The 26,850-nt window shown below is 45.5% G+C and overlaps 1 protein-coding gene across 11 annotated transcripts in view; it reads left to right on the top strand.

Annotated features, from left to right (window-relative positions):
* NEO1 (neogenin 1) overlaps positions 1 to 26,850 on the top strand; it is a 167,535-nt gene that overhangs the window by 121,387 nt on the left and 19,298 nt on the right. For 4 of the 11 annotated variants that reach the window (XM_051796378.1, XM_051796368.1, XM_051796373.1 and 1 more), the window contains exons 8-18: positions 4,107 to 4,326; positions 8,226 to 8,380; positions 9,021 to 9,169; positions 10,105 to 10,243; positions 13,646 to 13,695; positions 14,158 to 14,302; positions 15,544 to 15,654; positions 19,182 to 19,376; positions 20,008 to 20,103; positions 21,159 to 21,382; positions 24,630 to 24,768. In XM_051796378.1, the coding sequence (XP_051652338.1) occupies positions 4,107 to 4,326; positions 8,226 to 8,380; positions 9,021 to 9,169; positions 10,105 to 10,243; positions 13,646 to 13,695; positions 14,158 to 14,302; positions 15,544 to 15,654; positions 19,182 to 19,376; positions 20,008 to 20,103; positions 21,159 to 21,382; positions 24,630 to 24,768 (1,623 nt within the window). The remainder of the gene's footprint in view (positions 1 to 4,106; positions 4,327 to 8,225; positions 8,381 to 9,020; positions 9,170 to 10,104; positions 10,244 to 13,645; positions 13,696 to 14,157; positions 14,303 to 15,543; positions 15,655 to 19,181; positions 19,377 to 20,007; positions 20,104 to 21,158; positions 21,383 to 24,629; positions 24,769 to 26,850) is intronic. The other 7 variants (XM_051796379.1, XM_051796371.1, XM_051796375.1 and 4 more) reach the window with 3 other exon arrangements.

Below are 26,850 nucleotides of genomic sequence, written 5' to 3'. Positions count from 1 at the left end.
CTCTTCCACGTCACCAGCCCAGGCTGGTGACCTTAAAACTTCATGCCTTTGCCAATGAGGGATCCAATTAGAGAAGTTATTGATGGTATTTATTTCAGAATCACAGAATATTCTGAGTTGGAAGGGACCTACAAGGATCATCGAGTCCAGCTCATAAGTGAATGGCCCTTACGGGGATCAAACCCACAACTTTGGCCTGCTCTAATCTCATTTATTTGAGTCCAAATCCTTGTGGGTATTTGCACACCCTGCAAAATCCTTTGATAAAATAGTTGCAATAGCTGATGTCTGCTCAGAAGGAGCCCTGGAAAGAGCAGCTTGGCAGAGGGGACTTGAGGATTAGCAATTGGAATGTTCTCTTACCTTGGATCCCTGGGATTCCTGCTGGGCTTGTCTTGGCTGGAAGTATGGTGTTAAAAAATTCTCATTCCCATTTTTCTGCCCCCTCTGGGGCGGATTGCTCTGCCCTGCAGTGGGAATTGCTCTGCCCTGCAGTGGGAGTTACTCTGCCCTGCAGTGGGGGGATGCAGCAGTGGAACTCCACTACCTGTAGTTTCAGGAGTTCTGACATCCTTCTGGTCCCAGTTACTGCACAGCAAGAGATAAATTCCTGTGCAAACCACATGTCACTTGCTGAACATGCTGTTTTTAAAAATAAGATTCATGTGAAACTGCGTAGGAGTAGTTCTGCAAAGAATATTCCAGAGTTACTTTTTAAAAAGTGCTGAAAGATCCATTAGAAAGAGGAGACTTGTGTTGCACATTCCGTGTTCCACCGAGCTGGGAAGCTCAGGGTAATAAAGCTGCTCCTTATTGGCGTTACAGCTAATTGTGTGTAATTACTCATTAACACAGCTCTGCACTGCCGAGCACTCTGCTCACATGGCTGGGTACAAATCAGTTAGTGACGGCACTCCAGGCATTCTGAGCAAGAGCAGGGAAAAAAGCAAGGAAACAACCCAGTCTTCCGACTAAGTCCCAGAATTATCAGCCAGCACCAAACTGCCGCCAAGCTGGTATTTACCTGCAGTGTTTGGGGGAGTTCCCCCTGTCACTGCCCCCCTCCAGGTGGGTTTGCAGGTCCTTTGTGCTGTGTTTGGTTCGCAGTTTCTTTCTCAGCTGTCAGGTTTTTGTGGTCCGTGACTGTTCTCCCTGTAACGGTGTCGGAAGGAGCGTTGCTGAGTTCGAGCCTTGCACGAGGGTAAATCTGGGTGTCTGTTGATCTGGGAGATCTTGGCAGCTCTCCCAGACTCATCATCTCGATGCCTGCAGGTTCTTCAGCACTGTGTGTGCCTCACTTAAGTAAAAGATGGATCCATTTCATTATAGGGGAAGACAAATACACGAGTGTGTGGGATGGCTTTTAGATCAGCAGATGAATTTAAAAAATACTCCACTGTAACCAAATGGAACGATTTTTAAAGATGGGTAAGATGCACATTTTGCATGAAAAACGTGTAATTTGAAGCAGATCACCTGACAATATTGCCAAGATAGGTAAGAGAAAACAAAGTCTGAATGTGAGGCAGGAGATGACGTGGTTGGCATGTCAAGCTCTGAAAAGCCACAGCTGTCCTGAGGAACTGTCTGGTGGTGTTCTCTGGGATTTGTTCTTTTTAAGTTCCTACAGTAGAAATGCATCTCCTGCAGCCTTCTGGAGTCAAAATGAGCAACTGCAGTGGTGCCTTAAGGAATTTGTTGTGCTGGAGTATCTTTCTTATTAAAAGCAGAGGGGCTTTGTATGTGAAGTATTGGTAACAAATGTGTGAAGGCATCAAAGATCCTGCCAGGATGGATCAGGAGATGGTGCTTCAGAGGGTGTTTGGCTGGTGCAGCTGGAAAACACGAGTTTGTTTTATAACAGAACAGCTTCCCTACAGATTATTCCTCAAACTCTTTCATGGGTTTAAATTATATTATGAATGTAATTAGTTAATAGAAGGGTGGGAAATTAAAGCTGTCTGCAGGGGAAATGTAGTCAATTGAAGTATAAAGTGAACAGGAATTTGGAATTTGAAGTGAAGTGGAAGTCAGTCAAGAAGGACAATGTGGAAAACAATGGGCACCAGGAGGGTTCTGCAGAGTTCCTTGTTCCTCTGTGGAAAGTGTGCAAGGAGTGAAGGCTGGGGCAGGGAGGAGGTCTCCAGTCCAAGGGAATATTAACATGGGCTGGGACTTAAACACAGGAGGAGCTTGGTTGATGTAACCAGGACCACATCTGTGGTCCTGGATTGGCACTGGAACTGTTGTTCAGGAGCAGGGATGGTTGTTGGAAGATCCCCTGGCCTTCACTCAGGGCTCTACTGAGTGATCTGCACCAGCAAGGGGAACCCTGGGGGAATGGGGCTCTGTCCAAGTCCAGAAGAGCTAAATGTGGTGCATTTCTGCAGGAAATCTAATTATGGAACATAAAAATAGGGGGTTTTAGATAAAAATAGATTTTGCAATGAATGTGAAATTAATGGTGTCTATTGATCGGGAGGGGCTGCTGGAGAATACTTAATTGGGATCTTTAGCTATTAGAGTGTGGGAAGGATAATTAAGAAGATACCCTTGAGTGTGTCTCTGTGCGATCCGGATTTTAAATACCAAAATCTGTGTGTTCCTGGCTCTGGGCTCTGTCTGAGCTCTGCCTGTGGACTGTGGTTGTGTGGTGCAAATCTGATAAAAACCAAGGGTTTGTTCTTAGGTTGTTGTCAGGAGTTGCCTAAGAAATAGAAGAGGAAAAATGAGAGTCCTGCCAATTCCAGACCTACGTGTGAGCTGATGCTTGGTTTGACAAGGGGTTTTTGACAGTTTAAAATCAGGTTTTTGTTGATGGAAGACTCGTGAGTGTGTCTGCCTGAAGGTTGGGTCGTTCAGACAATGTTTTCTCCTTTAGTCAGGTTGTTTGTGAGGTTTTCTCCTTGTGTATCAAGACACAAGTCCACATGTTCTGGTGGAGATGCTGCAGCTCTCAGCAACAGCTCTGCTGGAAAACCAGAGCCATTTTAGTTAGTTCCCATAATTAATAAGTGAATAGATGTATTTGGCAGCGTGGATTCCCGTGTGGAAAAAGTCATCAGGTGGCTTAAGCTTGATAAATAGTTAAAAATCCATAAAAACTCAGGGTATCCTGAGCTTTGGGGTTTTGTTACTAATTGTGCTGCTTGTAATACTTGGTGGTAATTGGGGTCCAGCTGCTCAGAGTATCAGTGTTAGATTTACTGGATGGATTGCTTTAATAGGATTTGGAGAGCAGCTCTTGGTACAGTGCAGCTTGTGCTGTCAACTCCCAACCTTTTAATGCAGTAATCCCTGGGATTTATCCTGGCTTGGAGTAGCAGCACAGGAACACGACGTGATTTAGGCTGAGAAGTTTGGAGATGGTGGGAATAATCCGTAGCCAGAGCTGTTTATGTTGTTAGTGTTGCTGTAAAGGATGGAAGAGGTGTTATGGGAGTGCTGGTGGCAGGAAAGCAGCACCCTTGGTGAAAGGCTGTGGGTGCAGTGCCCTGGGATTGTCACTGCTCTGGGCAGGGGCAGAACCCACCCACTCCAGAAAGCAGCTACAGATGAAATGACTGCAGGGTTTAATTGCACAACCTGAATGAGTTTGCACTTAAAGCAATTTGGTGTGTCAGTCTGTCATTTTTTTATGATTGAGAAGAGTATAAATGAATCCTGCATGTTAATGAGCTAATGTTCAAAACTGGGACTGGGTGTATGTTTGAATAATTAATACGAGTTGGGTTTTTGCTGTTAAGGGTGTGGTATCACATGTGGTTTACAAAGCAATGACAGTATTGTTTGCTGCTGGTATGTCCTCTCCTGAGGTCGGATTTTATCCCCAGTTTCACCCTTCCCTCCCCTCTGCCACTTCATTACAATGGAGATTTGGTCTGCTTGCTCCAAGTGATGTCCTGTAATACCCCATTAGTGGTCAGTAGTTACCTCTGCCTGCATGTCAGCCTTCAGTTTAATGGCCTTTTTTGTGTGTTCATTTTCTTTTGTTTCCCATCGTGGTTTTGTTTATTTCTTTGTGTTTTTTTTTCCCCTGTTCTCTTTTTTTTTTAAACCGTGGTGATGTTTGCCCTTCATGTTCCCCAATGTTTGCACATGACAAGATGTTGCCATCCCAACATTGCCTCCCACTTCACTGACCAGTGCCACTAATGACCATCTAGCACCAGCCACAGCAGGACCCCTGCCCTCGGCCCCGCGGGATGTCGTGGCCACCCTCGTGTCCACCCGCTTCATCAGGCTCACCTGGAGGCCACCAGTGTCAGACCCTCAGGGGGACAACCTCACCTACTCCATCTTCTACACCAAGGAAGGGATCAACAGGTAAAGACTCTTCTTCACTCTGGTTTTGCTTGGAAATGTTGTAACCCGACGTGTCCAACCTGCGATGGGAGGGGTTGTGTTCCCCTCCCTCCTGCACCCTGAGTTTTACTGGCTTTGTTGCTGCACGTAGGAATTTTTACAGGCACGGGTTGATTGACTGCAAACAGTTGCTACCTGCTTTTAGCAGCCTGTTAGAAGGTGAGAGCAGCAGAGGCTGTCACAGCTCGTCAGGAGCACTGGCACTGCTGTCAGTGCCACCTCAGCGGGCACAGGAACATCCTCCAGAAGCCACGTGCTGGTGGGAGCAACAGGCACGTGAATTCACTCTGATCCCAGGGACAGACGTGTGGTAGGTGTTGGCTGAATGCCATCGAAGGTGTTGGTTAAATGTTGATTCCCTCCTAATAATCCCTGTAAAAAGAAATTAGATTAATTACTCCCAGTCATAAGCTTTTGACATATTATCCCAGTGGATAATATCGATCTACCCCTTTCCCTTCCTGACGGGATCTACTGCTCAGCTTTACAGGTTCAAAGTGTTGAGATAAGTTGGATTGTTCAATTGTTGTGATAAGTTGGAGGAAGCTGGAGCTAACAATCATTTGGAGCAGTGCTTAATTAATTGCAAATTAGCTTATCAGATTTATTACCCAAGGGAAAGTTATCTGTCTCCTTACTGAGGAGAGCATGGGACTCAAAGTTAACAAAGTCATTGGAAGAGAATGGAAAACACACTGCTGCTAGTGGGGAATTTTTGCTCTTCCTTAATTCTGTGGATAGACATCTAGTCCAGGCTCATGGCAATTAATTGAGGCAATTAGTAACATTTTCTTTGCCTCCCAGTTGTTGGTTTTTTACTACTTCCTTACTTTGGGATTATCCAAGTTGTTCAAGGCCAGATTGGAGCAACCTGGGCTAGTGGAAGGTGTCCCTGCCCATGGCAGGGGTGGAAACAAGATGAGCTTTCAGGTCCCTTCCAACCCAGACCCTTCCATGATTCCAAGAGGAGCATTTCAGAGTGTGGAAATGGCTGTGGAGGTGACATGTTTCTGCTTCTCTGGCTGCACAAATGTCACCAGCCGGTGCCTTGTCCCACCTTGGCTTGGTGACATCAGAGAGACTCCTGCTGAGGCAGTGATGTGGGAGTGGAGTGGTGTCTCATGGCTTTACTGTCACACCTCTGGAGGACCCCAAGTAAACTTACACAGTTACAGAGTTATTTCATCCTCATGTTAGGGATTTATTCCACCCTGGAAAGGGTGTGAAAATTGAAATGTGCTGCAGGGAGGTTGAATTCTGTGAAACTTTAGCCAAGCATTCGGGCAGAAGAACTCCAGACTTCAAGATTTGGACAAAAATAAAAGAAATAAGCAGCACGTTGCTGGTACAAGAGGGTAAATTACACGTGTGAGATACTCAAATACTGTGAAATTCACGGTTCACCGTAGTGTGCTTCAAAGGCAGAAAATGGGGTTTAATTGTGTGTAATCACACTGTCAGAACATCTCTGGAGCTCCCTGCCAGGCTCCACAGCTGACAGGGCTGGCACAGGCAATATCCTCTTTTTAATAATTCCCTGAGCGTTGTTTTTTATGAGGAAGTGCAACTTTAAACTTGGCATTTCCAGACAAACCCGTGTTTGGGGGTTGAACTGATGGCTCTCCCCTGAGGTGCTTGATAGCTGCTGTAAACCTTAACTGGAGTTTACAGAGCTCTTTAGTTGGGATTAAACTGGACTCATAGAACAGGGGTAATGCAGTTACTCATGGAGCCCATCTCCCTGTACCTGTTATCCCATCAGGTACAGCAGCACTTGGAAAAGGTGCTCCAGGCTCCCCAGGAAAGGGCATAAAGGAGAGATTCATGCAGCACTTAATTAGATTAATATCACCATATTTTTACCATAATGTTGTGAAGGCACATTTCTAGTTATTACTGAAAATTGCAGTACTTTGACGTGTCTATTTTTGGTAAATGTTGTCTTTCTAGTAAAATAATTCTGATTTTTTTTTTTCCTTCTAATTTTAAACAATAACCTTGGTTTGCTGATTATCTTTTTTCCCCCGGACAAAATCAGGGAGTGCACTTACCCTTGAGGCAGAAAATGCAATATTTTGCATGTCAGTGGGAGCTGGATGTCATTCCACAGCTGTGGATCCGTTGGCACTTAGTCTGGGCTTTCAGATCCCATCCTTGTAGCTACGACTCGTCTTAAAGGAAACTCCATCAGGGAAGGTGCTTTCAGGAAAACGTTTTACTAGAAGTGGAAAAATTAGTGATGAAAATGAATAAAAATCTGAAATAAATTCAGCTGTTGATGCAGAGCCATTCTAACTCAGCTTCATGGAGGGGAACATTCTAGAAAATGAGTGTAAATAGATGTTTAGTTACAGTGAGTGCATTGTTTCCCTCTCTGTAGATGCAATGTAATAATGCAGAAATCAACAGGGATTTCAAAATGTTTTCAGCCAAGTTACGCTAAATCAACCACACCGGTTGATGTAAGAAGAAATAAATTTAAAATGGGGATTTTGGCATCATATTTCCATGATAGAAACTGAAGCAGGACGGCTGGGAGGTGGGAAGGAGAGACGCTGGAATGATTCTTCCCAGGTTTCTGCATCAGAAATGCTTTAATGGGAGGTGACAATGGGACGAGAGTCATTGTCACTGCAGAGCCAAACAGAGCCTGGCAGGCCAAAGGGGAAGGATTGAATTCCCAGCAGGCACCTTCCCCCTGATTTTCTCAATGGGAAGTTTCTGATTTCTCCTTTTGTAGCACTGCTGTTCACATTCTCAGGGAGCAGGAGCTCCTTTCCAGGGAAGGATGGACGTGTGGAGCCGCTGTTGAAACGCAGCTCCAACGAGTTCAGGTGCCAGCAACCTGTCTTGGAAATAAAGGCTGTCATTAGTTAATGATTAATGCTCTAATCTCCCCCTCCATCCTGATAAGAACTGATGGAGTTTCCTGGGCTACATTCGGGTGAGATGGTGCTTCCGCAGGGGGAAGTGTTGGGCTCCGGGAGCCCGGGGGGTCGGTGGAGGGTCACTGAAGGCCAAGCAATGACCCTTCCACTTGCCTCCATACACAACATGTGTTCTCCTGACTGGATTATGGCTTCCAGCCTGCAAAGTGTTGGCCTGACAGAGATGCCCCTTCCCATGCAAAGTGCATTATTTTCGTGGGTGCTCTCAGATCAACAGGGCGCTGGTAGCCTGGATCTGCCTCCCTGCTGCTGCTGGAGGTTGGAGTATCCACTTAGGTTCAGTAGGGGCCACTCCCATGTGCACAGCACAAGTGTGAGGCACTCACAGGTCACACTGAAGGAGAGGTTGCCTCCTATTGCCTCCAGTCCTTGTATGGATCCAGCGTGGGTGCCACGGCCATGCCCTGGGTGTCCTGAACAAATCCAGACACCAGGGAGGAACCCAGTGAAGTTTGGAGGAACAAGAACACGTTAAAACAGCTCCTTTGAAGAACACACAAAAAACAGCCCCATGATATTAACAGAAGTGCCCCAAATCTCACCAGACTGTGCTGCTTAAATAGCTTTTCTTTTGGCTTCAGAGTTGCAGGATAAACTGTCACCGTGAATTATCACTTGCTGTTTTGGGAATAGCAGAGAACTGCTGAGGGTTTGGTGCTGTCGAGTGTAATTTATTCTGTTCCTTCACTGCGTTTGTTTTTTTTGCACAGAGAAGTTTGCAAAATTCGAAGCAGTGTCAGCAGCAGTTTTGGCACGTTCCTGTTGTGTTGTGCAGAGAGCACAGTGTAAACCAGCACGTCACTGACACGGGGGATACGCTCGAACGGGACACGGCGACTCCTTCCTTCCCCCTCCAAACCCCTCTTACTAATCAGTGGTTGTCTCTCTGCCTAAACCTTCTGCTTCCTAAAGGGAACGCGTTGAAAATACGAGTCGTCCTGGAGAGACACAAGTGATGATCCAAAACCTGATGCCAGAGACAGTTTACGTGTTCCGAGTCGTGGCTCAGAACAGGCACGGCCCCGGGGAGAGCTCGGCTCCGCTCAAGGTGGCAACGCAGCCCGAGGGTGAGCTGGAATGGTTGGAGTTTTCCTCACTTTGGGATTGATTTTGATTTAATTTTTTTGTTTTCCCCATTCATGGCCTTTCCCAGAAGAAGTTGATACTCTTAAAAGTTGCCCTTGCAGACCATAGTTTCCAAAGATTTTCCAGGCTGGTGGGTTTGTTGGATTTATTGCCACGATCAAGAGGAACTGATGAGGCATTCCTTGTTAAATTCTCTAAACTGTTATAAAAGTAATACTTTTAAACTGTCATTAACTTAGCTCAGTTGGTTGGAACATGGTGCTGATGACACCAAGGTCGTGGTCCTGTATGGGCCATTCACTTAAGAGTTGTACTCGATGATCCTCGTGGGTCCCTTCCAACTCAGAATATTCTGTGGCTGAAAAAGGAAGAAGGGAAAGCTTTAGGCAAATGTCAAGTCTTTCACTTATTAGGGTCATTCCAGGCAAAAGGACTGTGACCCAGGGAGCAGGATCTCCTTCAGACATTTGGTCCCACCTTTCCACGGGTGAATCCATGGGTAGTGCTGAGATGGGAAAAACACCCACCTCTTCCTCAGGGTGATGAACAGTGGGGTTGTCACTGCAATAACCATCCCTGACCAGGCTCTAGAACTAGCAGAGTTCCACTCTTGTGTTCCAGTCCAGCTGCCCGGCCCGGCTCCCAACATCCGTGCATATTCCGGCTCCCCCACCTCCGTCACCGTCACGTGGGAGACGCCGCTCTCGGGCAACGGGGACATCCAGAACTACAAACTCTACTACATGGAGAAGGGGCAGGACACCGAGCAGGTACAGATACACCACCCCTAGCAGCCTGTGTGATGGGTGTACCTTGAACTCCTAGAAACACAGTGGGAAGGGTTTGGTTTTCTGACAGACTCAAACACGGAAATGTTTAAATTTAAAATTACAGTGTGAAATGTGTATGTCTTGGAATTAATTTTTTTGTGTGTGTGATGCCTTATTTTGGTGGGTTCATCAGCAACAAGTAGTTTTTGGGGATTTCCATCATACCTCAGGAAGAGAAGGCAAATTACAGCTGTGTCATCATTTAGCAGTTCTGGTCCAGATGACAGAGAAGATGCTTGCACACTTTTATAGGCTGGTTTTTAGTAAATTAGGTAAACTATTGGGTTTAGCATGATCCTTAATCTCAGCTGTTTGTACTTCTTGAGGTCTTGGATCCAGTGATTGATATTTTGATGCTGCTGAGCATCTAATGGATTAAATTTTCTGATGGTTCCCCCGAAGCATCCGATGTGTTCCATAGAAGTTTAGGCTGCCACCTGAGAATAGTGAGGATTAATCCTCATCACAGCCCCCTTCCCATCCCGTTGCATATCAGTATGATTCCAGCTTTAAAAAGCAAAGGGTAGAATACATTTTCCTTAGCCTTTAAATATTTTTTTGCATCAGTTTAAAATAGACCTGGTGCCTTTTCTGCTTCTGCATCCCACTATTCCAGTTATAGTCCTAATTTTTTGCTAATGGTCAAGTTTCCAGATCCCTTTCCATGTATGGAGCCAGTGTCCAGGATTTAAACAGAACAGGGAGAATTCTCCCTTGTAAACTCACGGTTGGCACCTTCACAAGTCCTGGGGGTTTATAAGTGTGGGTTTGATCCGCAGGCGCTGCTCCGAGGGTTCCCGTGTGTTTCACGGGAATTCTTCGGACACTGGTGGTGGTTGTAGGGGCTTGACTGGGTGTCTGTTTGCTCTGGGCAGGACGTGGACGTGGCAGGGCTGTCCCACACGGTCACTGGGCTGAAGAAGTTCACCGAGTACAGCTTCCGGGTGGTCGCCTACAACAAGCACGGCCCCGGCGTCTCCACCCACGACGTCGTCGTCCGCACCCTCTCGGATGGTAAAGCTCCTTATTCCATGTTGGTTTTGCAGGAATTATCCGGCAATTTCCTTTCAGTGAATTTTTAACCAGACTTTTATGGGTTTTGCTCGTTGTTGCCCTGTTTTATTAGTAGTGTTGTCGTTGCGTGTGGCTGTTCTTGGTCAGAATTCCCCAGAGGCCTTTCAGACTGGGTGAAGGAAAATTGCTGCACCTGCAAAAGTATCTGGGATGGGGATTATGGAACAATGGTGTTCTTCATTCCAGCATCCACAGTTTATTTCATGGACTGCTGGGTCTATGAAGTACTGAGAGCAGACAGAAAAACAAATAAATTTATGCAACAGCTCCAAATTATTTTTTAGGTTCTCCAACATTTTTATATATCAGCAGACTTCTGGTTTTGGAGTGTTTTCATTTTAATTGTTTTCCTGTGGGGAAATGTTGCCTGTCTTTGTTTGCACTCCAGCACAGGTATTATTGAATCTGTTGCATATAGTGGTGAAAGCAGGACCTGGTGCCAGGATTTTTTATAAGGCAAATCAAGAGGTACTGTGAGCCAGCAGAGATACACAAGCAACTGTAGAGTGATCAGAGTTAATGTTAGCCCATATTTTTTATAGAGAAGTTTATTTGTATATGAGAACAACCAGATGGAAAGTAAGTGGAGCCTGGAGTCATCTCTTCAGGAATGACCAGAAGTAGAACAGAGGAGCAGAGAGGCATATTGTCCCAAATTCTCCCGGGCCTGAGCTTGTTTCTGGGGCACTTCTTGTCTCTTTGGTGATTTCTGTGTTCTGCTAATTCAGTTTCTCCTCCGTAAAACCCTTTCAGCATCTTCTTTAACCCACACCAGCTTTTATCCACAACATCAAGTGGACAAAGATTCTATGGATAAATTTCCTCTGAACAATCCCCACTTCTTGTCTGTTCTGTCCCTGCTCTGTGTTAGTGTTACTTGTTGCCTGAGTAGGGGGAATAACCAGTGTCCACAGCCCCCTCTGTCCCCCTCCTCCCTCTGTGGACCTTTGCCGTGTTCTCCCTCATTTCACTCGTTTTCCAGATTCCCAAGTCACAGGAATGGTTACCCACTTCTCTTGTGGAAGCTGTTTCCACCTTCAGTGCCCTTTTCCGAGCCTTTTTCCAGGGTTTTTTTTCTCCTGTGTACTTTTAAGTATGGAGGTAGGGAGGACTGTAATGGTATCAAACATACAAGTGAGGCATTACTTGCATTTGACTGACTTTGGCTGCTTCTGAGCCCTGAGGTGGGAACATCCCAAGGTCCTTCTGCAGTTCTTCACCATCAGATCATGGCACGGGAGCTCCACAGCTCACCTCCCACCACGTCCCTTCCAACCTGCTTCTGCCCTTATTTTAGGCAGCTGTTCTCTCTGGTGAGCACTTCTGTGCCATCCCCTCATTGCCTCATTCCTCAAGAGCTCCAGGAGGTTTATGATGTGGGATTTCCCTTGGAGAAGTGAGAAATACATACTATTATTCCTCCTATTACTCCTACTCTCTCTAAATTTCATGCTTTATTGTTGCTTCAGTTTATTTGCCTCACAGAGGTTTCTGACACTCCTGGGAGTTTGAGTGGATCCCACTGTGGTACTGGCATCACACTGACCATCTCCCAGTATCAAGGTAGCTTGGGAGAGGTTACATAAGTCATGCAGCTGTTTAATTCCCAAGTTCCTTGAGAAACCCTGGATGGATTGCACCTCACCCTGGCAAGATGCTGCTGTTCCTCACGTCCAACTCTTCCAGAATCCCTTATATTGACATTTCAGTTGGAGAGACCCTGGGAGTCCCATGTAAGGATGTCATGGAAGCCTCTCCTTTCCCACACTACAAATGTAAAGAGAGTTGTGTGGCCTTATCTTTGTCTTTTTCTCTCCTACCGTGACCATTTGCTAACTATGATTTCTCTAAAGGGCTTCCAACTCCTTTGTTTGAAGAATTCATTATTAGTTATAATGTCATTTTGACATTTTCCTGAAGTTCTTTCTTCTAAATCTTGTTTTCACATTTAACCTGCAGATATTTATTTTCTAAAGCTCTCTGAAGGATGTCATCTTACTTCTTCCAATCTCATAACCTGCTACTTAACCACACTGCTCTGCCCCTGCAAGCTCCCGAATCTTTGAGGAAATGATGTGCATTTTTTTCCTGTGTTTTCTTATTGCAGTGTCCATGAGCAATCTCTTGTTCCCTGCAGGGATTTTCTCCCTAAGCTTCCTTTAGCTGTGATTTAACAACATCTGCATTTTGATGTAGGTCTTTGCTCCTAATCTGTTCTGGTGCCTTGTTGCAGGGGTGGCTCTGCAGGTATTACCATTCAAACCAAGGTTTATGTGCTACTCGTGAGGATTGCTTTGCTTCTCATGGAATTCCTGATCAGGGATTACAACTGGAAATGTAATCTCTGCATCACAGCCCGGCCAAGGCATTTCTCTCCCAGTCTCTGAGCCCTGAGCGTGTCCTGGTGCTCCTGCCTGGTTTCTGTGTCCTCTGCAGCACCAGGCAATGCTTTTCCTATGGAAGTGTTTGACAAGAGATGTTGGGAGGGAATCCTTCCCTGTGAGGGTGGGGAGGCCCTGGTACAGGTTGACCAGAGAAGCTGTGGCTGCCCCATCCCTGGAAGTGTCCGAGGCCAGGTTGGATGAGGCAACCTGAGCTAGTGGAAGGTGTCCCATCCTGGCAGGGAATGGAACAGGATGAGCTTTGAGGTCCTTTCCAACCCAAACCATTCTGTGACAAACTGCACCGTGCATGTGTTGAGATGCATTTTTATGATTACATTTACATGCACAGGTCCTTTCTGGTGTCCTGCTGATTGTCTCTCACCAAGTTGGCAATATGTGCAGTAATTGTTCACATCTCTTTGTGCAACCCATGACTTTAAGGTTGTTCTGAACACAGGCACCAACTGCATCAAACAACCAGCAAGGAAAGTTTGGCTTTATATCGTGTCCTTCCCCTCCTCAGTGTCACAGGGACGTGGTAACTGAGCTTTTCCTGTTACAGAAAATCATGATAACAAAAACCATGGCCAGAATTCTAAATGTGGGTTCCCCAAATCAAGCAGTGTGTTAATTAAAGATTTGCTTTGGGAAAGTACTGAATGAGATCTCATCTCTGAGAGTTTATGAGATAAACCTTTAAATACAAAACATTTTTTATTTAGATAGCTGTGATAAGTAAGGACTTGAATAAAGAGTTCTTTGTGATGAAAACACAGAACCCTCCTCAGCCAGTCACTGTGTGTCAGAAAGTACCTCTGGGAGGATTTGGTCCTTTATAAAGTGTCTTAAACCAGAAGGGTTTGTACTTACTTGCATAATGAATGAGAGCAGAGAGTGGTTGGGTATGGAAATACCATATTTGAAAATTTTGGAATTGTAATTCCTTTAATGTTTCTAGTCCCCAGCGCTCCACCACAGAATCTGACGCTGGAGGTACGGAATTCCAAGGTAAGATGTGGCAAATCTCCTGTTGGTAATGGGTAAATAAAGGCTGGTGGGTCTTAGGTTGACCACATCTCAGGGCTGCTATGGGTCTTTTTTCTCCCATGCTGCTTTTGAGCTCTTTGTGTGTGAGCTGCCCAGCAGGAGAATATCTGAGCGTGGGGCTTGAAGTGGTGGGAGCTGCAATCCAGTGGAGGGCTGGACATGGGATGCAGTAAGACAGTGACAGGGCACCAAAGGCTCCTGATGAAAGGGGTTTAATCAGGCACAAAAGCCTGAAGGAAGAGAGCTTGAATTGCTGCTGACTGACTGTTGTTTACAGTGCGTGCACACACCAACACACGTTTGCAGTGTCCTGGGCACTTCAGAAGAGAGAATTAAACACTTGGTCATTGAGAGTGGAGACTTTTTTTAGAAGCCTTTCCTAAAAACTTCTTTCCCAATACCTTCCTGTGCTGCCTTCCCCAGAGCATCCTGCTGCAGTGGCAGCCCCCTCCCGCAGGGACCCACAGCGGGCAAATCACCGGCTACAAAATCCGCTACCGGAAGGTTTCGCGCAAGAGCGACGTCACCGAGAGCGTGGGGGGCACCCAACTGTCCCAGCTCATCGAGGGTGAGCAGGGCCTGGCATCGGGGGGGCTTTGGAGGGGCCTTTAGAGGGCTCAGAGGGAGGGTTCTGTAGGGCCTTGCCTTGGGAGTCAAACTGAGTCACATCTCAGATGGGTGTCGGTGGGTTCTGAGGTCGCGTGGGCTCCAGGTGAGAACTGAGGGCTGCTGACCTGATTTTGCCATGGATTTGCTAAATGGATTGGATGATTCCTTATAAAAGGCATGGGGTTTGCCTGCAGCATCTGCCCAAGTGCCAGGAATGACGTGTGGGGAAGGATTCCAGAGGAACAGGAACTGAGAGTACTGCACGTGATAACCAATAACCCAGCTCTGAGTGTCTGACCTGATCCACCCTGCACATCATCCCACCTACTTTCATTGGAATCAACCTTTCTCCTCCTTTCTAGCGTGAATGTATAATACATCCCCTATTTTGTACACTTAAAAATCCAGTCTGGGCCATCACTTAGTGTAAATTATATATTGTTACCAGAACTAGAATCCTGTTTAGCAGAAATGAGCAGTGCGTGAGATCAGGAGCAAGATAACATTTTGTTCGTTTTTAAAATCTCTGTAAATGAACAGTTGGTCAAAAGAGAAGAAATTGTGAAATTCTAGAGGAGGAACACGCAGTTTTTAATAAGATGTTCTGATTTTTTTTCTCAGAAATTCCAGCTATGACAGTAAGTCTCAGTTTTCTCAGAACCGAGATGTTCCTGTAACTCGAGTATATTTTTGTCACAACAAAGCCTGTCTTGGATGTTCCATATATCCATATATGTTTGGATGTTCCATATATCAAATTTTGAGTGCATTTTCACACTGCTTCAATTTTTATTATTATTATTATTATTTTTTATTATCATTTTTTATTATAGACACTTATATAGACTAAACAGTTTGCACAGTTTGCTCACCTGCTGCTTCTGTGCCACCCCTAGGTTTAGTTGTGGATGTAATTAGTAATTAAAACTAATTAAGAGCTGTGAATTAAAGCTGGCTGTACACAGCACCTCAGAGTCCCTTCCAGCAGTCTGTGGGACAGTGGACCATCCCAGCCCCGGGTGTCCCCTCCCTGGTGTCCCCTGGCTGAGGGCTCCTCCCAGCCCTGACCTCACGGCGCTCCGGTGGCAGGGTGGGTGGAAGGTTTGTTTCCATCAGGTTATCCCGGTGTGTCGGTCGGGTCTGGGGTTGCTGCCCGCGGTGGGAATTCCTGTGCTGACCCCGGGGTTGTCCCTGTGGCAGGGCTGGAGCGAGGCACCGAGTACAGCTTCCGAGTGGCCGCCATGACCGTGAACGGCACCGGCCCCGCCACCGACTGGGTGTCAGCGGAGACCTTCGAGAGCGACCTGGACGGTGAGAGCAGCACTGGGATGGGGGGCATGACAGGCATCACAGCTCAGGGGCATCACAGCTCAGGGGCCTCACAGCTCAGGGGCATCACAGCCATCATGGCTCAGGGGCCTCACAACCATCACAGCTCAGGGCATCACAGCTCAGGGGCATCACAACTCAGGGGCATCACAACCATCACAACCATCACAGCTCAGGGACATCACAACCATCACAGCTCAGGGGCATCACAACTCGGGGGCATCACAACCATCACAGCTCAGAGGCCTCACAACCATCACAACCATCACAGCTCAGAGGCCTCACAACCATCACAGCTCAGGGGCCTCACAACCATCACAACCATCACAACTCAGAGGCCTCACAACCATCACAACCATCACAGCTCAGAGGCCTCACAACCATCACAGCCATCACATCTCAGGGACATCACAACCATCACAGCTCAGGGGCATCACAGCCATCACTGCTCAGAGGCCTCACAGCCATCACAGCTCAGGGGCCTCACAACCATCACAACCATCACAGCTTAGGGGCCTCACAGCCATCCCAGCTCAGGGGCAGGGCACACTGGAATTTCATTGCCTTTGGTAAAGGGAAACCTGTCAGTTTTACCGTGTTCTAATTGTACCATGGGTTTCATTTATGATTAATTTTTTATTAAATTGATTTCTATTTTAACAGAAAATTCTTGCCAAGTCAGCAAAATGGCTTGGAATCAAACCCTACTTCTACACTTTCTGGTGCTGTATGTTGGCACTAAGTGTAAAATACCTCATTATGAGTGACAGTGAGATGCCACAATAGGAAAGAAATAAATAAAGGAAAACGTTGTCCCCCACAGCCCTTTGCAGTCCTACCCCCATATTTCATTGGTGCTGTGCTTTCTTTGACCCACAGTAGCTGTTATTTTGCCACTTGAGGAGAAAAGGCAGATTGATTAAATTTTCAGACCATATCTCCCATCAGCAGTGAAGTCTCTTCCACCAAATCCATGGATTCATGATGTGTGATATACAGAACCATGGTAACAGCTTGTTTTCCCAGTGTTGAGTTTAACAATTAAAGTAGGAAATGTTCTGTGACAAATTTTGACCTCTGATAGTTGGTCCAGACGTTTGGTCTTTCCTACAGTGGAATAATTTACAAGTGGGAACCTGATTGTGGCAGAATTCAAAGGAGCAATTTTGTGAGTATCTCCCAGATCTGACCAAGAGCCAGTAAAATGGAAGAAAGGTCTATTTTTAAAGGATGGCTGGGGGGGAATCTCTTTGGAACTGCCTACCTGGAGCTGGTGGTTCTGGGTGCACTGCTCCCGTTTCCAAAATTAGTTGCACCCAAGTTCCCTTCTGCTTGTTGGGGGCCACTCTCTCTTGGCCTTGTGGAAGGAGCTGAGAGGGTCATTCCATCTCAGTGCCACAGGATCCAGCTGAGTCTTTCACATCTGTGTGGCCTCAAGTTCAGCTTTCCTGGCAGCTGCAAGATGAAATAATGAAAGTGTTTCAATATTTGCTCTCCACTGTTGGAAGATCCTTCACAGTCGGCTCAGAAAGCCCTGGAGAGCCCCTGCTCCAGTCTCTGTGCTCTGCAAAGCTGATGCTCAACTTAATCCTTGTTCTCCCTGCTCCAGTGTTAACAGTGCAGTTCAGGTCTGTAGATATTTCAAATGACTTTTCAGAGTTGAAATCACTTTGATCTGTGTGTCTGTCTTCCCCTAAGTGGATATGACACAACTGTGGAGCTTTGAGAAGCCACGAGGTCCCCAAACTGGAGCAGAGCTCTGTAAATAGGCACTTCAGGAGGTAATGAAAAGGTCCCTGAATTAGAGTTAACAATGCTTTGCCAGAGGATAGCATCAGGATTAAATTTAAATTTAAACAGGGCAGAAGGAGGGAGAAGAAAGGAACCTTTTCCTTCTCTGTTGACTTTGTCATTTAAATTTGGAATGTTGCAGTCCTTGCAGGAAATCTGAATTTCTTTCTGCATATTCTTTCCAGTGAATAAAGTAATAAAAAATTCACAGTCAAGACAACCTAACCTGGTATTCAGATCATTCTGTGTACATGTGTGAGAACTTTCTGTATGTGCACACTGGGGAGATGATGTGTGTTTTTGAGTTTCTTTCTTTAGGAATCTCATGTGGATAATTTTAACACCATGCAAATGTATTTACAGCTAATCTTGCACTTCTCGGGTTCAGTAGGCAGGGAAGGCATAATTTCTTTTCATTCCTATGGCTGCTTTTTGAATTTAAATAGAAAATAACTCACCTGACAGTCTCCTCAAGGTACAGGGGAGCTGGAGTGTGACAATCCTGTGTTGGTGCAGGTGCCCCAGGAGTGCAGAGCAGGAGGTGTTAAACAGTTGTACAAAGTTTATCCCCTGTGCACCAGCTTCTGTGCAGTTAAAAATGTCACCTCTCAGGCTGCACTTGGAGCTTTGCTGTGTTTAATATTTGTGAACTTTAATTGATGGGCTGTGTCAGCTGGAGGCCAGAAACCCCCTGGGCTGGCAGGGCAGTGCTGTATTATGATCCAAATAATCCTTTTGTGGTGCTTTATTAAATGGTTTTAGAGAAATGCAGCATGTTCATTAAAATTAAATCCCTGCAGGAAGCAGAAGTCCTTGTTTTTATTTTAGAGTGGGGAGCTCAGTTTGCTGTTGCACAGAATTGTTTATAATCCGTGGGCACACGGCAGCTCCAGTGGGATGACAAAAGTCTTATTTAATCTCTAGAAGTTAAACCAAAGTTGTGGACACTGCAGGGACAGTTGTGAGGTTGCTTTTAGGTTCGAATCAACAGCAGGGGAAAAACCTTATAGTAAAAACATGAGAGGCTTACTGTGGCATGTTGGGGAAGTCCTGGTTTTAAGGATCCACATTTCATCTCTCCGTGGGTTGGGAAGAGATTTGTGTTGCTTTTTGGGGGTAGGGTTTGACCATTTGATATAGACTCTCTGTGTTTTGATCTTTTAGTTTGGCTGTGTAGTTTCTGCTTGTATTTTGTGAATTATGTGAACACAGGGATTTAGGCAGCAACAAGTGTAGGACAAATGCAGGGTGCATTCTCAGAGCTTTGCAATATCCTATTTAATGCTACAACAAGCTCAGGAACCTTTTTTCGTTATCAGGATTTTCAATATAATTACTTTAATGCCCACAAGTAAGGGATGTGATGGAATTGGAAACAGATTGCTTTGTGGAGGGGAAGGATGGGATAAATCTAATGCATGCTTGGAAGAATTGGTGAGAAGATGCACAACCATCCAGAAAATCTGCCCTGAGCAGATGTGATACTTTCTTCAGTACAACTGCCCTTTCTTTTAAAGAGAGGATCTATTAAATACAAGTGTCCAAAGCTCTGTTTGTTGGAGCTCTTTGCTCTCCCTTGGACACCAAAGCTCTTCCATTGGAACGTGCTCATTTCACACAGAGTAGAAGTGCTTCATTTGGCCCTCCCACCTCACATTCTTTGTGGAATTACCTTTATTTGAGAGAAAGCCTTGAAATCCATCATTTTTCCTTGACAGAAACTCGTGTTCCTGAGGTTCCAAGCTCCCTGCACGTCCGTCCCCTGGTCACCAGCATCGTGGTGAGCTGGACCCCCCCGGAGAACCAGAACGTGGTGGTGAGGGGCTACGCCATCGGCTACGGCATCGGCTCCCCCCACGCCCAGACCATCAAGGTGGACTATAAACAGAGATACTACACCATCGAGAACCTGGGTGAGCCAGGGGGATCCCCAGCCCTGCCCCTGTCACCTCCTGCAGCCCTTGTCACAACCCCTTCCATGCTGAGCAGCAGCAGGGGCCCCTCATTCTCCAGCTGGAGCTGCAGAACAGGTGGCTTCAGGCAAAAAGAGGAACTAAAATGTCACCAAGATTCACTGGCAGCTCCTTGGAAAGGAAAATAGATTCACCCCTCCACAGAATTCTCTGTGGTGGGTAAAATAGCCTGAAAGCCAAAGAAATATTAATATTGAGAAGTTCCATAAAATCGGAGGTTGGAGTTATTTTGTAGTAGAGCAGCGTAAAATGGTCATTTTAAATTGTTTTTCCTCACTGCTCTTCTGGCTGTACTTAAGGGAGATTTTCTGTGACTAGAGACTTCCACTGATGAGAGCTGTTGTGTCCCTGCCCATGGCAGAGGAATGAGAGGAACTTTAAGGTCCCTTCCGACCCAGACCGGTTTGGGATTCTGGGAACAGAAACAGAAGGTCTGCACGGAGACTTGCAGTTCAAATTAAATCAAATTATTTCATATATTTCAGTTAAAAATTAAAATACTGAACAAAGAGGGTATGGAGAAGCAGAAAATAGGATTCATTTGATATTCTAATCTCTTTTTTCCCTTTAGACCCGAGCTCCCACTATGTGATCACCCTGAAGGCCTTTAACAACGTGGGGGAAGGGATCCCTCTGTACGAGAGCGCCGTGACCCGGCCCCACTCCGGTAAGGAGCAGGGGCTCTTCCCAGTCCTGCACAGCTGCTGGAATGTGGTGGTGTGGGATGGAAGAGTCTGGTTTGTCCGTGCCACCCAGCGCTCCCCATCCCTTTAACTGGCTGCCCTCACTGCTCAGGGATTGCCTCACTTGTCTCACATTAAACCAACCTAAAACTGGGGCCATTTGGAAGCTACAGAACTTACCTGTCAGCTGCTGATAGATGTTCTTGTTCCCAACATTAACATTACGTGAACCCAGAGCCTGGGGGTGCTGTTCTAAAGGCACAGCCCTTGTTTTGGGGTTCAGGGGCAAATACTGCTTTTTTGGTGTTTTACACTGAGATTTTGAATGTGATGTGTGTTTGCTTTATCTAAGTCTCACTCTGCTGTCACACCAAAAAGTTGGTGGAAGTTTTAATTTTGAAAGAGTTTAAGCAGAGGAAATGGTTTGCAGATGAGGTGTTGCCATGTGAGGGCTCACTGTGCTCTCTGGTGACACCAGCGAGGGGTTTGCTGTAGGTGCAGCACTTTGGTTTAGTCCTGGAGAGCAGGACTAAAAATCCTTAGACATTTTATAGAGTTGCAGTTCACAGTTACTGTATATTTGTCTGATACTTGGGACTCAATGCCCATAACATGCTTTAAAAGCTCCCTGTGTATGAAGGGACATTTCCCCATCCAGAAGGAGTCCAGGTCTTTGTTCTCCTCGTTGTTTTCTGGAAGAGGACTCAGTGGACATCCTGAGGAAAATGCAGTTAAAATGGCTGTGTCTTTGGGGTTCTCAGGCCACGGTTGAGGGCACTGCACACTAATACCATTAAGTATTATACCAGCATGTCTGTGTTGTCTTACTGTCTATAGAAGGGAAGAGATGCAAGAGTGATGTTATTGACCAGTCTGATGTCACCTATTAACTCTGGCTTTTCTCTCTTTTTCTCCATTCCTCACCCTCCATCTCATTGCACTACCCTGCATTTCCCCTTTTTTGTTTTGGTTTACATTAAAATGCCGCCTCCTCCCGTTTTAATTGTAATCCCCGACTCCTTGCCCATCGATTCCCCAGACACTTCCGAGGTTGATTTGTTTGTTATTAATGCTCCATACACTCCAGTGCCAGACCCGTCTCCCATGATGCCCCCGGTGGGAGTTCAGGCTTCCATCCTGAGCCACGACACCATCCGGATCACGTGGGCAGACAACTCTCTGCCCAAGAACCAGAAGATCACGGACGCTCGGTACTACACAGTGCGCTGGAAAACCAACATCCCGGCCAACACCAAGTACAAGGTACTGGCTCCAGCAGCTCCAGCAGCCTTGGGGGTCAGGGACAAGGAGTGCTGAGGTGGCAGCTGAGGGTAAGAACACCCTGCAGAGCTGTGCCAGGAGGGGCAGGGTTGTTCCAGGTTGGTTTTGTGTTCTGTGGGTGAGAGAGCTGGAGCTGGGGGTTGTGGGAGTGGATGGAAGAGCACTTCCAGAAGGGTGTTCTGCTCTGGAGCCAGGGGCACAGGGATAGTTGGACACTTGGAAGGTCTGTGTTACTGACTCTCTGCCTCTTCCCCAGCCAGCAGAGAACCTGAATTTGGGGGTGAGTCCTGCAGGGAAAAGATTGACTCCTGTGGTTTTCAGTTCCTTTTACAACCTTTTCTGTTCATGCCGAGTCGATAGCGAACCTTTCCTTTGGGAACTCAATGGATGCAAAATACACAACAATAACTTCATGATGTCCCTACCTTCCTCCATTTTCATCTGTTTTGATTTGGAAACTGGATTTGGGGTTTCAGTTTTTTTAGTTGGTTGGTTGGATTTTTTTATTAATTTTCAGGGTTATCTGGAGGCCTCAAAGGTGTTGACTGCAAATTTCACATTTACAATGAGGCTCAGAGGAACTGGTTGTTAAAATACCCAACCAGTGGAGTCCCCTTTACACTTCTGCAGAGCTGTCTTGTTATGGTCCAGATTTATTTTTTTTTATTGAAACGAAAAAATATTAGAAGTGTATTCCTCCTCTAAAGGCAAGCCCACATTCCTGAGTCATGTGCAGAGGATGTCTCAGGAGTGATTTAAAGAAAGCTACAGTTTCTGTAGTTAATTGCTTAAAAAAACCCCACCCTCAGTGGTAAATGAACTATTCCCACCATTCCTGGTGCTGGTGGCCAGTGGGTGATAAGTTTTATTGTGGACCAAAGCCAATATGTAATGATGGAATATAGTTCAGAATCACTCCCTGTAGAAAGCATTTACCTGAAAGGACCGATGTTTGAGGGTCTTTGCTCTAACCATGTGGCACCCAGGATGTCTGGAGAACCCACATCCTGCAACTGTTCCACAGCCTTGGGCACAGAACCTCTGTTCTCCAGGATCCAGAGCTGCATCTGTTCAGCACAGGGTGGTTTCATCCATCCCTGTCATCCCAATGGATGCTGGAGCCATCCGTTCAGATTTTCTCCCTTTGCCCCCTGTTTCTCACTGGCACTCCCAAACTGCTGCTGAAGGAGCTCTGTGCTCCCAACACAAGTGGTTCCACCTTAAGGAGCCTTTTTTTCCTCTATTTATACAGGAGTTGTGTCAATCTGGAGCCTGTAAACACAGGAACAGATGGGATACAGTTCCTAAAAGGCTCCACTGTGCTTTGAACTGTGTTGCTGCACCAACATGGATCAGTTTTCCAAAGAGCCTTTGTTGGGGACTGGGGTTGTCCTGCAGCTCCCTGGGATCCAACAGTCAGCTCTTAAGCAGAACCAAAAATATTAAACCTTATCTCGGATCTTTTAGGGAAATAAATTGTTCGGGGTACTATTTATGGAGAGTGAGTGGGGTTTGGTACCATGGGATAGGCTGGGATCTTAAAAACTGGGAGTGGTGTTAAAAACTGGAGAAAGCAGAGAAGTCTGAGCCTCCAGGTGGGCCTTGATGTGTGATTTACATCCGGTGGGATGTGCAGGGAGACTAAAAGATACCAAGATTCAGAGCCATAGGGAAAACCAGAACTTAACCTGTGAAAGGAGCTTGGCTGCAGCTGGGAGAGACCAGGAACTATAAACTATGGAATGTCCCAGTGCTGTTGGAATTCCCACAGGCATTCCAGAGAGGAAGAGCTGGTGTGCATTTTGGGGGTAAGGCAGCTCAGAATGCAAGATTTCTCCTCTGGACTTGTCATTCCCTCGCTGTCCCAGGCCAAGGGCTTTGCTCCCTCCTTTCCCAGGGAGCTGTGCCCAGTCCAGCTTTGTCACAACCCATCAGCCACAATCCATTTACTCCAGAGGTACTCAGAGTGTGTACCAAGTGAAGGTTTCAGGTTAATAGAGGATTTAATTTTAATTCATTAAATGAGCCCTTGATGACTGGCCACCCCTGTGATGTTGGTGAAGGAGCAAAATACTTGGCATAAACCACAGTCATCCCTTGGATCACAATTCCTGGACTTCCACCCAGGGTAAGAGAAAAAGGCTCTCCCTGATACTTGACAAATCAGGGTTTTCTCTGCAGAATTTGGACTGTATTACTCACAGAGCTCCCAAGAAATGTGCCTTTACCTTGAAAATTAATTAGCTGGAGGTGTTGTTTCTGGAGTCAGTGGCTGTACCCAGTTGTTGGCCCTGTCAAAGACTGAAACAACTCTTTAATTCCATGTTTAGATCACTGCAGGTCAAGGTAAGGAATATACATATCTGTAAATACACCTTTCTTTTTCTTCCCACAGCCTCCAGTGCATTCTGTTGATGTTCAAGCCACGTATAGCAAATACCAGATATTTAAAAATGGCCGAGTTACAAATTCCACTATTTATGTATAACAACCTGCAGTGTTAAATGAACTTAGTGCAATTAAATTCACTGCTTATTATGCTTAGGTTTCCCTGTGGATGAAGTGCAAAGGACAAAAAGCCCATCCAAATGAGCCTGGAGTTCTTTTTAAAATACAGCCAAAAAATCAAGTGTGCAAAGAATTAGTAAGATCTTCTATAATAGAAATTCTCTATAGAAATTCTTACTTAGAAATTCTAAAATTTCTGTTCATTAAATGTGTAGTTTTTGTGTGTGATCCTAGATAACCATCTTGTTCTGGAAAAAGTCTATGTATTAGTAAAGCTTCGTTCTCTTCACGTCTTTCTAGTGTATCTTTAGTTGATTGTTTATTATATTTAAGAATGTCCTGAAAATTCTGCAGGAATTTGGGAGGCAGCTCCAGGTTTCAATCAGGATTGTTATTAGCTGGGCTTATTGTTTTCCCCAGTTAATGAAATGCTGTAAATTAGCCCCCCAGGTAAACAGTGATTTAGCCACTGCATAACAAGTGGGCCCTGGACCTTGTATTGCCTTTCTTAATTTATAATTGACTGCTGTTAAATCTCGTGCTGATTGCAGGAAGATCTCCAGTTGAGGGTAAAACAACTGCACGTTAATCCTTGATTGAGGAATTTACATGAGAGAGGAGAAACCTCCCGGAATTAATGGCTGTGGTTATGGAAATGTTGGAGACACCTGAGGGCTGTGACTGATGGCTCAGCAGTTCCTGACACTTGCCTTTCTTTCAGACTGCCAATGCCACCACCCTGAGCTATTTGGTGACGGGGCTGAAGCCCAACACCCTGTACGAGTTCTCGGTGATGGTGACCAAGGGCCGCAGATCCAGCACCTGGAGCATGACAGCACATGGGACCACCTTTGAACTAGGTACTGCTGGGCTTCTGGGAGGGCTGAGCAGAAAGAAATCAAGCCAGGTCTGCCAGCTTTCTGGTTTTTAAATGATTCTGCTGATGATACTTACTGGGGGGGGGGGGGGGGGCTGTTCTGAATAGTTTAGTCAGAAATTCTGATTAAAAAACCAACAACATACTTCAAAATTCCAAGGGATGATTGCATGCAGGAGAATTTACATCAAATTACAGAGAAGTGATGAATAATGTACCACAATTCATGGGCAGGAGAGAATAAAGTGTGTGCTTGAAACGTCTCAAAAAGAGCACGTTAATAGCAAATACAAAGAAAATACTTCAGCTAATAATAATTAAAATTTGCTGTGTGATGATAATTATGACAGAGCGAGGAGGTGCATGAGGCAAATGAAGACAAAAAAATCACAGTAGGAATTAAGACATCCAAATGAGCCCTAAATTCCTGTTCAGAGCAGAAAAGGTTTTATAGCTGCCAAGGAAAACCTTGGGCCCACGGAGTAACTGAGGGCCAGACCCTCTCCCCTGACCTGCCCCTCATTAGCTCTTTTTATCCTGCAGTGTTAAATGAACTTTGTGCAATTAAATTTGCTGCTTATTATGCTTAGGTTTCTCTTTAGATGAACTGTAAAGGACAAAAAGCCCATCCAAATGAGCCTGGAGTTCTTATGCTAAATTAAAATACAGCCAAAAAATCAAGCGTGCAAAGAATTAGTGAGAGCTCCCAAATGTTCTGTAACAAGGCATGAGAAAAAGCAAAACCTGGATAAAATCTGAAATCTCTGAACTTACTCTGAAGTCCCATAAACCATTCTTGAGCTTCAGTTGCTTTTGAAAACACTGTTGTGGTTTTTGGAGGGAATTCCATGATGTGGGACCAGCTCTGGGCTGAGGCTCTTTTCCCATCCCAGTGACTATTCCCAGGTTAAAACACTCTCTTTGCTATTTTTGCTGACACACATACAGTCCTCACCCATAACTCTGCACCAAGGGCAGGGACTATAAAATTTGCAGAGATAAAGACCTTAACAGAGAATTTGAACCTCAAGAAGCACACGAGCAATGATGCAGGAGGTCTCGTTGCATTTAAATAGGAAATCCCAAGTTGAAGTGGTTATAGACAATATTTGCAAATGTGACCTAAAAACTTGGGAACTAAGAAAAAAAGATTGAAAAAAAAAAGGCTAAATATATTTTCTCATAAAAGGTCTTGTGATTTGTATGACTGGCCAAATTCCTGAGCTCATTATTTTGGAATATCATGAGTAGCAGCATTGTGTAGGACTTGCTCCTCAGCTAATGATGAAGGAAAATATGGGATCCTGGGCTGAGTGTTAGTGATTTCCTGATTTTTCTTCCTCTGAATCTTCTTTTTATGTATTTGGGGTAATATTTACAGTAACTTTTGGGCTTTGGCTGTCCTGGTTCCCACCTATTCCTCACAGAGGGATACCAGGTGCCCATCTCAGAGGAATGGAGGGATGAATTTCTAATTGGTAACTTAAATAAAGCTCTTGAAATGCAGGAAGCACTGCAAGCACTCAGGGCTACTATTATTGTATTAGTATATCCAATATCCAAGGTGGATTTACTCCAAGTTAACCCAAGGAAAAAGGTTGGACAGTTGTGGTCAGCAAATATTTCTTCCTTTCAGATGTTTCTGAGGTGCAGATTTCCTTCCAAATCACAAATAATCCTTCAGGAAAGTCAGTCAGCAATTGCAGATTTGAAATTGCTGGTGGATTTACTTTGCTGATTTAGATTTAAATGGTAAATTGGCATTTCTGGAGTCATAGAACTCAAAAGGGGTTGGGTTGGAAGGGACTTTAAAGCCCATCTTGTTCCACCCCCTGCCCTGGGCAGGGACACTTCCCACTAGCCCAGGTTGCTCCAAGCCCTGTCCAGCCTGACCTTGGACACTTCCAGAGATGGGGAGTCCACAACCTCTGGGTCTCAGTCCCACCATAAACCTGAAAATATGGAGATATTTCATGTGCCTACCTAAATAAAATGTATTTCTTTCACAAGTTGGTATGATTTTTCTGATGACCGAAGAAATTCAGGTGAGAAGTCAGCGACCTCA

This window comes from Manacus candei, unplaced genomic scaffold (genome assembly GCF_025592945.1).
Source record: "Manacus candei isolate 608988 ecotype Guabito, Panama unplaced genomic scaffold, ASM2559294v1 h1tg000046l, whole genome shotgun sequence".
In the NCBI taxonomy this organism is placed as follows: Eukaryota; Metazoa; Chordata; class Aves; order Passeriformes; family Pipridae; genus Manacus; species Manacus candei.
The sequence above is the reverse complement of the archived record's forward strand: the minus strand, read 5'-3'. Positions and strand labels throughout refer to the sequence as shown.